Here is a 10,124-nt window from a genome sequence, read left to right as displayed (position 1 = left end):
GAACCTGGAGATAGAATGAGGTGAACAGTGTCGGCTGGCCACACCTGCTGGATTGCTTCAGATTAAACAGCTCTTAATTCGCCAGAAGCAAGGAGAGAGGAAAGGTGTGTGAGATGGTTGCTTGGTTGGCTGGTTGGTTAGTTGGCTGGCCAGCTGGTTAGTTGGTTGGTCGGTCAGCTGGTTAGTTGGTTGGCTGCCAGCCTGCCAGTCTAAGGAGTGCGGATGTTTTAAGTGCTCATATTTGCATAAATTTTCAAGGCATGTCTAAAAATACTTTTGAGTGCTTTTCCACACAGGAGACGGCAGTCTGTGTTAATACTGGGCAGGGAAAACGTACAAAGAGTCGCTTAAGAAACAAAGCGCAACCGAGCCGACACTCTTCCCGGTGTTTTGCATGAGCGTCAGAGAGACACAGTCGGTTTACATCTTGCAGCATATCCCCCCCGCGCTCCTGGAGTCGGGGCCGCGGCTCTTTGTGCTCGTAGACGTGGATGCCGGGCCGGCGTACCTTTGCGGAAGAATTTTTCGGCGGCGCGATTCCTTTTCGGGCGTGCGTGTAAGCGAGGACCCAGGCAGTCAACAACCGAGACCAGGAAGGAGGCGCTCTGGAAATTCCTCGGAGGCGGGGAGGAGAGGCGCGATGCCCCGCCCCTTCACGAGAGGGGGCGGAGTCTTGGAAAGGCTTTATGTAGTCCTGCCGGGAGCTGCTACGCTCACAGCTACCGAGAGCAGACGGCGCCTCCGAGCGAAGGAAGGCAGCGAAAGAGAGAGAGGTGAGCGCTGCTTTCTCCCGTCTGGGAGCCGGAGGGTCTTGGGCAGCTCTCAATGCTGAGTTGGGGGAGGGCGGCATTGTAACGTGCATGGAAAATATTTAAGGTATCGGAAACAGGAACCTTTATCCGTGATTGTGATGGAGAAACTGCGTCGACATCTCCCACCCTAGCCACATTTCGGAGGTGGCAGCCCCCTCGCTTCCTCTCTTGATGTCCTTCGATCTCCGCTCCGCCTGGGATTTTTTCCTCTCATCCTCATTTGCGGAGGTCAGCTATGCTGCGGAGGGAGAGAGCGCATCCCGGCTTCTTACTCCCTGCTCACCCCCATCCACCTTGTGTAACGTCGAAGATCTCGTATTTTGTCTGCGGGTGGGGAAATATTAGTGGACCAGCCCTGACCCCGTCGGTGGGGGGGGGGTTCCTCTTTCGCTCCCCACCCTTCTTTCGTTTGCCAGCGTCCCAGGAGACGTCGTCTTCCCTCTTCATCCCTTGAGCCACCTGTTCTTTCCATCTCTAGCCACTCCCTTAGACAGCCTGAAGAGCTTCGGCGTGGCTTTTCGACTTCACCTCTGAATTCTCCCACCTGCTCACGAGAGGAGATGGCAAGGGATCCCTTAAAATGGGTTCGGTCGGTTTTGGGGTACGTGTACCTCCCCGAAGTGCGCGATGGCGGTGCCGTCCATCGCAGTCGGAGGAGCCTGGCGACTCCTCAGTTCGCTATCCAAACACGACGGCATTGTTTGTTCAGATTTGCGTGTTGCTTATGTATGTCATCCCGTTCCTGAAGACTCGGGGACCTGAGCGCTTAAAGGGAGGGGAGAGGGGCAGTGATGCGCGCTCACTTGCGCGTAACCTGCACAGATCATGCACACCGAAACCAAGAACGTCTCGGGTAAGTGCCCGTGCTACGCCTACTACTAATCAGTTGTTGACAGATGAGCAGACTGACGCTCCCCAAAAGAAGCACGGAGCGGCCAGTCCGGGTGAGGAAGCGGCGCGTTGTTTTGCTGGATGACGAGTTACTTTATCTGTGCGCCTTTGCAGGGAGGTGCCTGTGTTTGTCTGGGTGAGTCAGGTAGCGGCTGGAGAGCCGTCGGGGCAGAAGTCTCGGGCCCCGCTCAGCGCAAGGAGCAGGAGGGCCTTCCAAAGCAACCTTTGGAAGCGAGGGTGAACATTTTGAGAGGACGCGGGGTGGGGCAGAGAGAAGGGAGAGCACCTTAGGACCATTAAAGGATCTGGGCTTCATCGCTCCGCTTGGGTAATGGCGATGCCCCACGCAGCCCGAGCCCTTTGCAAAGGGTTGCGGGGCCCTTCCTGCGCCTTGCGAGAGGGGGCGCTGTCGAGCCGGCAGCCGGACGGTGACTTTGCACGGCCAGAAGAGCCTGCCGGGGCATGTCCCGGCTTGCAGGAGGCGGCGACTACCACGGCTTGGTGGAAGGTAGTCAGGCGGCGGCTGTGACTCAGTGGCAGTCCCTCGCTCGCTCCCCGCCGGGGCTGATGTAAGAGGGCCAGGCCAAGCCCTCGAGTGTTCCCGGGGCGCTTCCGAGGCAGCCGCCTGGCGGGGCTGCCTTTCCTGACCTGTAGTAGGGGGTAAAAAAAAATAAAAGATAAATAAGATGCGTAAGATGAATATTTAGTAAAAGAACTAATTAAGAAAAATGTGAGAAGGAGGAAAAGTAATATGGGGTTTAATTGGCAATAACTGTGAATTAGGGTTAATTTGGAAATCAACGGGGGGGGGGAAATCGGGGAAGTCGGAAAAAGCAAATATGATATGTGCAAAGTAAGTGGTTAAATTGGGAAAGAATTGTTGATCACCCCAGTGAGAGGGGGGTTTGTTTTGTATGCTCCCCTTGGTGAGAGAAAGGGGAATTTGGAAAAAATTTAATCATGTATTGTAATTTGGATTTAATTGGAAAAACCTTTAATAAATATTATTTTAAAAAATAAAAATAAAAAAGGAGGCTGCGGGTTTTCGCTTCGCTCCCCGAGCTTGAAGACAGGAAGAGGCGAGGGGGGGTGGGGAGAAGCCCCGCCTGGGTGGAACTTGAAAGACGCGCACGAGCTGATTTTTGACTCCCCGCCCAGCCCGCCGCGATGTTCTGTTCTCTCGGGCCGGGAACTCCTTGTTCCCAAGCCGAGTTTTATTTTTGTGCTTGTTGTGCTCACAAGAGCGTCAGCCCAATTACGCCGCTTTGAAAGAGGCGCGCGCAAACCCAACGCTGAGCTGCAGGAGGAGGAAGCGGCTGGAAAGAGACCTCGGTGGGGAGGAGGAAAAGAGCAAAAAACACCCCACACACAACCAAAACCCCACATCTTCCTCCACCCACACCCCCCCCCAAACCACGCTGGAGGAGCAGTTCTTTCGTTTACGGGGCTTGAGCAGCCGAAGCCCGCTTTTGCGAACTGCTGTGTGTTCCCAGCCACTTTTTCCCTCCTAAAAAGGCGCCCCCCCGAAACAGCTTCTTGGGGTGGGATTTTTGCCCCCCCTCTCCTTTTTGAGCCCAAATCCCCAACCATGAGCTTTTGCCAACTGATGTGGTTCTCACCCCCCTTTTTTCTTTTTTTTTGGGGGGGGAATGGAAGGAAGCGCCTTGAAACCGGCCCCCAATCCGCCGGATGCTTGCTGGAGGGGGCGGCGAGGCGGGGCCGTAGTAAGTTTTCTCGGGGCCGTGTTTGTTTCCCTGCCTGTGGCAGAACTAGGTCTGTGTGGCAAGCGCGATTTCGCAACTTCCCTCCCTCCCCCACAGCGCGGCACGTGACGCAGCTGCTGTGGTGCCAGATGACGTAATCCCGGGGCGAGCGCCTCGCACACCTCCCGGGCTCCTCCTATTACGATAAGCAAGTCCTGTTTGCTTTGCTCCAGCACTTGGGGGCCGAAGGAGCCGAGCTCCCTGAGCTCACCCTGTGCCCGGCAGGCGGAGCAGCTGATCGCCAGCGAGACAGGCCGCCAAGCGGTCGGGATTGTTTTGCAACTGCGAGAGACGCTCCTCTGAATTGCGCGGGGTGTTTTAAAGCTACTGTTTCAACAACAGTGGTGACCTACATTGTGATTGGCTGGCTCTTAACCAGCAACCACCAAAGCATGTTTGCAGGATAAATAGGAAATACTATAATGCGGCGCTGTGTTTAGTAAGGTGCAAGCCCCTCTGAAGGGAGTGTGTATTGTCTGCAGAAGGTCCCTGGTTCTTCTGTTCCTGGCACCCCCACCTATGGCTGGGAAGGACTGCTGTCTGAAAAGCTGATGTCAGAAAGGGGAGACACTACTGAGTTGGGTGGGCTAAGTATGGGCCTTCAGCAGCTGTATGGTAGGCAGTGATTTTGTAGCTGCAGCCTCCATCCCAAATGCAGAATTGAGCAAACTGCCTAGTCCTTTCCTGTAGCTGTCTAAGGTAGCACCTGTGCAATGGCAACAGAGCAACTCTAGCTGTGATCTCAAGTAAGAAGTGAATAAGAAAGATCTTTGAAAATTAACATCCAGGGTTGACTTTCAGGACCTTGGGGGTGCAGTTGCTTCAAGAAAAGCATTTTAAAATGTTGGATTGTATGAGTTGATTTCTGGCCTGTAGCTGACTCTGTGTTTGTGTGTGTGTGTGTGCATAGTATTCAATTTGACAACCCACTGCAAAAGTTGCTCTTTGAACCTTTTGTGGGGGTTTTAATAAAGACGTGGTGGCACTTTCCCGTGATGCAAGTGAATTGTTCGCCTGCATGCAATCCAATGTGTTTAAGACTGGAAAGGGGACACTGTCCCCTCAATAGAGGATTGGTTAAACTACTGTATGTGAATTCATAGAATTGGCTAAAATGACAGCAGCCATTAGACTTCAGTCAAATCAAAAACTTAAGGAATGGAATTGCTTAGAAGAATATGACAGAACATTGTTCCAAAACAAATTTCTTGATAATGCATGGACTAACTTCGTAAAGGTGTGAAAAAATTATTGTAAGATGGTTTTGAGAACCAAAGTAACCAATATATATAACACAATAACTAGTTCAATATATATCAAAGGATGTCGAACTGGTGGAGAGAAGTCACAATAGAATGAGATAGACACAGAATGGAAAATGGGAATTTTATCAATGTAATCTTACACTGTATATTCTGTATACTTTAGAGCATATATTCCATGTTATAATGAAATAAAGATTTAAAACTCAATGTTTAAGGCTGCTGCAGTTACTGTGGTCATAGAAATAGCCTTGACTCCTCTCTCTCACCAAGAGGAAGAAGCAGTTCAGAACTTGCATGGCACCAGCTTTTGCAGGGTGAGCAGCTGAGGGAACTAAAGGTGCCTTGTGGGCACTCTGCTCCAGTGGCCTGAAGTGGCAACTTAACAAGATATCAAGTTGAGGCTTGCCCTCAGCAGCAACACTACCTGCCAGGACTTGTTCTGGTATGCCTAAACCTCTCAATGATGTCATTCAGCATAGCTGTTTATAAAGAGAGCACGAAGGCGGCTGCTATTTTTAACCTCTTTGCCTCTTCCCAAGCGTGAACACTGGAGGAAAGGCAGCCTTGCAAACACATTGGCCAGTGTAGGTGGTGGTCTGGAAATGTACTCTCTAGACAAAACACAGTCCACTTAAGCATCTTGGTAACCCAAACCTTATAAACCCAAATGAGTCTGTGCGCAGTAAGCCTTAGAGATGACTTCACGCAAGACACTTAAATTGATCTACAGTGTGATGTCACGATGGGTCATTATTTGGCTGCATTCTGTCTCACTAATGCCATTCAGCACTAGAGAAAATGTGTAATGATGGTATGGGAAGGCCTTGTATTGATGGAAACTGTGTCTCCCTTGCTGGCCTTGAGATCAGCTTTGCAATGTGGATGGATGAATCCTGAACAGTCCTTGATGCCCAAGTCCATTAGCAGCTGGTGACTTAACGTTTTATTGTAAATTGTAGCTAGTTCTACACTGCATATGCACAGTAGGTGGCGTTTTGGCCACATTCAGTGCTAAAAGTACATGAACAGTGCAATCTTTCATGCATGTTACCATGGGAGAAAGTCAAACTGCATTCAATGCAGCTTGCTCTCCAACTTTTCAAGGCTGGAGATCTAAAACAACTATTGGCTACAAAAAACACCCATTTCACAGAAGAACTGGTAATGCTCAGAAGCCTCTCCCAAACAGGCAAAACATCGACACCCTCCCGTACAGAAAAAAGGAGGCAACTTCCCCAACCCCCCTCAATTAAAAGAACCAAAACATTTTAGAGTGGGGGTGGGGGCTTGGGTCTGAAGGTGCTGTAGTACCCAGGTGCCATATTGAGGACTGTAGCCCTAGGAAGTGTTTAGGATTGCAGCTTTTGCATTGTACGGTACTGGACTCAGGGTCTTCCTGTGCAGCCATGTGCTTTTTAAAATAGGTACTTGGACATCCTAGGACTGTACCAACACAACTGGGGGTGTATTTTCTATACAAAGATTGGGTTCTGACTCTGTCCTTCTGAATCATTCAGATTTGGGCAAATGTGGGCTATTCCTTCAGGGTGCTCCTAGGCTCCTTTAATATCAGTACAGTGGTGCCTTGGTTTATGAACTTAATCCGTTCCGGAAATCCGTTCTTAAACCAAAGCATTCTTAAACCAAGGCATTTTCCCCCAAAGCAGCGGGGGACTCAATTTACAAATGGGACACACTCAACATGTTCTGCTTCGAAGGCAAAGTTCACAAACCAAAACACTTCCTTCCGGGTTTGCAGCGTTCTTTCATCCAAGTTGTTCATAAACTAAGCTGTTCTTAAACCAAGGTACCACTGTATTTAAAAACATAACTAACAACCAACACAATCAATTCTGTACAGAAACTATCATTTGGAATGAGTGGGCACAAACTGTCAAAACAGACACTTTAATGCAACAAAGTTTACCTGCATCTACCGTAATTGTCTGGAGGGGATCAATAAATAGTGGGAAGATCTGATGTGGAAGATTCTGCTTCACATTAGGCCAACGATAAAACTGCAAGTGCTACGCACTATGCAAAGGACTGGGTCTGGAAAACATGGGACTGTCTCCTTGAGTGTGCTCAGGGTGCCCAATGATAACTGCTGAGGCAATGCTTTCCTAATTTAACAAGAGTTGTCTGATGTATGACTGCATGGAAATAATTATGTGGGAGAAAGGGAGTACTAAAAATGGAACACAGCCAACTAGATCTTGGCTTGCAACCCCTTTTTAATCTCCAAGGAGCTCTACTAGTACATGGGTAGCTATTGAGTAGCTTTCTTCTTGGTTGAAGGCTGTTGTTCAAAGGGTAGGGATGATGAGGCTTCTGTGTACAGTGCAAAGACCACCTTTCTTGGTGACGTTGGCAGTTACTCAGAGGAATCCTTAGCAGTTTCAAATGTCATCTGAATGAAGTTCTCCTGGCAGAGAATTTCCCTACAGATTCCATCCCTAGTTTTATGTTGCTCAGTTCTTTCAAAGGTAAGGACTGTTAAAACTGTTGGGCCCAACTTGTTGGTTTGTTTATATATTCAGTTGTTGGTTTATATATCCAATTTATATGCTGCTTCTTAATGTCAACTGAAATCTCCTAACAAAACGCAATCAAATACAATACAAACTCCTTATTCAAAATGAAACAATATTCCTAATCACCACCACTATCATAATTCTTCATGTGGAGTTTTGTAACCAAATATATATCTAAACAATGTACATAATTGTTAATTAGGCATTCTTAGTCACTTTACTTAAGAATTAATAACTGTTACCAAAAAAGCTTATACAGTCATGGCTTCAGCCCTGGAGGTGCACTTTATTGTCTCTCAAGACAACTCGGATGCCAACAACAGTCACCTATACATTCACTCTACACAGGAACTATTCTGAGCACTCAGCCACCACATACACAATCTCACAGCAATCGCCTTGCATGCACCACTTCACTCGGTCCACTCGATTCTCACTTCTTAAAAATAGCCATGATCCATTTATATATGTACCACATTTTCCACAAGTGAATCTGTGCTCGAAGCAGTTTATGGTAAATATAGTAACACAGTAACGGTACATAATAAGACATATACTTGCTGAAACAGAACACTAAAAATTAATAACAATTAACAGTTAACATGTGTAAACATTATGCTGTTGAGTTCTTTTGATTAGGCCTTACTGCTGGTCTTGCTGCCATTAGGAGGTGTGGTTGGACGGTGATTTGGGACAGGGTCTCTTTTGTATTGGAACCAAGCTACAGCATTTTCTCCCCTGGAGGCTTGTCTTGCTTCCACCTTGAAGGCCTTTCATTGTGCTATCAATGCTGATATTTTTGCCAAGCTTTTGACCTAGTAAAATTAGCTTTGCCATGGCACTTTTTTTTTTAAATGATCAATTTATTTTACTTGCTGAAACAACTGGATTAATTTGTAAGTTTTATTGTTAATTTATAACTGTTGTAGGTGGCCTGTTGTAACTTTCCTTAAAACATTTCGCTTGTATTTCTCCTAGCTGGAAACATGCCTCTGTCTAAGAGCAACCTCCTTCGTTCTCCCTGCAGCAGGAAGCTTTGCAGAAACCTCTTTGGACCAGTAGATCACGACCAGCTTCAAAAGGACTTCCAGTCCTTGATGAAGGCCCAGCTGGAGGAGGCTCAGCAGAAGTGGAACTTTGACTTTGAATCGGAAACCCCGCTTGAAGGGAACTATAAATGGGAAAAGGTGTCTCATCTAAACAGGATGCCATCTCAAGATCTGCTGAGCCCCACAAAGGAAGACAGTTGTGCCGGTGAAAAGAGCTTGAGCTCCCCAGTGCTTCTCAAGATGCACACAAAGACAGACAGGCCAACACAAGTGGCTCGCAAGTCTGGCTCCCCGAGGTCTTCCAAGCGAAAGCAGACAACTATCAAAGGTAAGGAGCTGCCAGCTTTGTTTGAGAGGAAGGGTAGTATTAATGGCCATAGCTGCCCCGGGCGTGAATTTCACTTTTGTGAAATTGCATTTGTTTCAAATTCACCAGTTGAATTCTGAACCTGAGCTCAAAATTGGAATTTGATATTGGGAATTTTTATTGTCGTGTCATCAGTTTAAGAGGAAATTTTCTTATTCCCCTCCCCCCTTAAAAAATAAAATACTATATTTTAAACCAACCCTTCATCCTGAAGGTTCCCAGGACGTGGTCGAACATTTAAAATAAAATTGAACACATTATAGAAGTTTAAACCAAAGAGTCACATTTAGTAACAATCGCTTAAAACTTCAGTAGCAAAGAATCCAGCAGAATGCAACCAGTAGTCATATTGATGGTCTTCAGCTGACAAGTGAAAAACCAATAATGGGACATGGAAATATCTACTAGGAGGGAATTCCACAGCTAAGCTGCCATTATTGAGAGTGTTGCACCAACCAAACAAAGCACCATTGTTAACAAGATCACCAGCACGGTGTGTGCTGCAAATCTTAAACCAGGCTTCCTCAACCTCAGCCCTCCAGATGTTTTGAGACTACAATTCCCATCATCCCTGACCACTGGTCCTGCTAGCTAGGTATCATGGGAATTGCAGGCCAAAAACATCTGGAGGGCTGGGGTTGAAGAAGCCTGTCTTAACCCATTGGCTGGCAAGGCACTCCTTCATGTACATGACTCTCAAGTTGTAAAGTGGGCCCTTGAAGTAAGTCCACTTGAATGGGTAAACATTCATAGAATTGTGCTGTTAGGGTTGTGTTGGGAACTCCAGGATCTTGGCTGGTGATTGCCTTGCAGTCTCTGAGCAGACTGCTCTTGGGCATGAATGAATATCTCCCGGGCACTCACTCTGCCACTCCCTTGGCTGGCATGTTCAATTTGTCCTTCTGCTCTTTTCCAGACTTCTACAGCTCCAAGCGGAGAACTGTCCCCTGCAAGTCAGACCCATGATAACTACATTGCAAACAAAATGCATCCATGCAGTCTCTGGGCTAAAGGAGCTGACCTGCCTTCACCGCTATTAGCTGGAATGGCCGACTTGGACACAACACTCAGTGCAGGCCGCAGACTTGACTGTTTGAAGGAGCAGCTAGTTAGAGTAATGACTTCTGCTCTGAGGCTCTTACTTTACATAAAAACTATGTAGCGGACTAGTGTAACACTTCAGAAGGATGTAGAATTCTTTTCCTTATTTATGATGGCACTGGAGCTTTATGTGCAATGGAATATATTGTAAAGCCTTATCCTAAAATAGACTTAAGTTGCTGGGGGAGATGCTTAAGCATGATGGCAAAAGGGAAGGATCAGTGCAAGTACTGCTTGTGGCTGAGACCTTTCATACACCTGTCTCAGGTATGAGTCACTTTGCAGGTGCAAGATCTGAAGGATTGTATTTTCCTAGGCCTGTGATCTTGCTCTCTCTTTCTT

The 10,124-nt window shown here is 47.4% G+C and overlaps 1 protein-coding gene across 1 annotated transcript; it reads left to right on the top strand.

Moving 5' to 3' along the window:
- The first annotated feature begins 625 nt into the window (after window positions 1–625).
- On the top strand, window positions 626–10,124 carry CDKN1A (cyclin dependent kinase inhibitor 1A). Its single transcript, XM_033152568.1, has 3 exons — window positions 626–773; window positions 8,244–8,642; window positions 9,598–10,124. The coding sequence occupies exons 1-3, from the start codon at window positions 641–643 to the stop codon at window positions 9,645–9,647; spliced, it is 582 nt and encodes a 193-aa protein (XP_033008459.1). The 5' UTR covers window positions 626–640; the 3' UTR covers window positions 9,648–10,124.

The sequence above is a fragment of the Lacerta agilis genome, chromosome 6 (assembly GCF_009819535.1).
Source record: "Lacerta agilis isolate rLacAgi1 chromosome 6, rLacAgi1.pri, whole genome shotgun sequence".
NCBI lineage: Eukaryota > Metazoa > Chordata > Lepidosauria > Squamata > Lacertidae > Lacerta > Lacerta agilis.
The sequence above is the reverse complement of the archived record's forward strand: the minus strand, read 5'-3'. Positions and strand labels throughout refer to the sequence as shown.

Excerpts from the sequence above, each read along its gene's own strand:
- CDKN1A (XM_033152568.1), top strand. The coding sequence starts at position 641 with ATGCCCCGCCCCTTCACGAGAGGGGGCGGAGTCTTGGAAAGGCTTTAT. Across the intron at positions 774-8,243 it reads AGGCAGCGAAAGAGAGAGAG|CTGGAAACATGCCTCTGTCT; the intron begins GTGAGCGCTGCT and ends TATTTCTCCTAG. Across the intron at positions 8,643-9,597 it reads AAAGCAGACAACTATCAAAG|ACTTCTACAGCTCCAAGCGG; the intron begins GTAAGGAGCTGC and ends GCTCTTTTCCAG.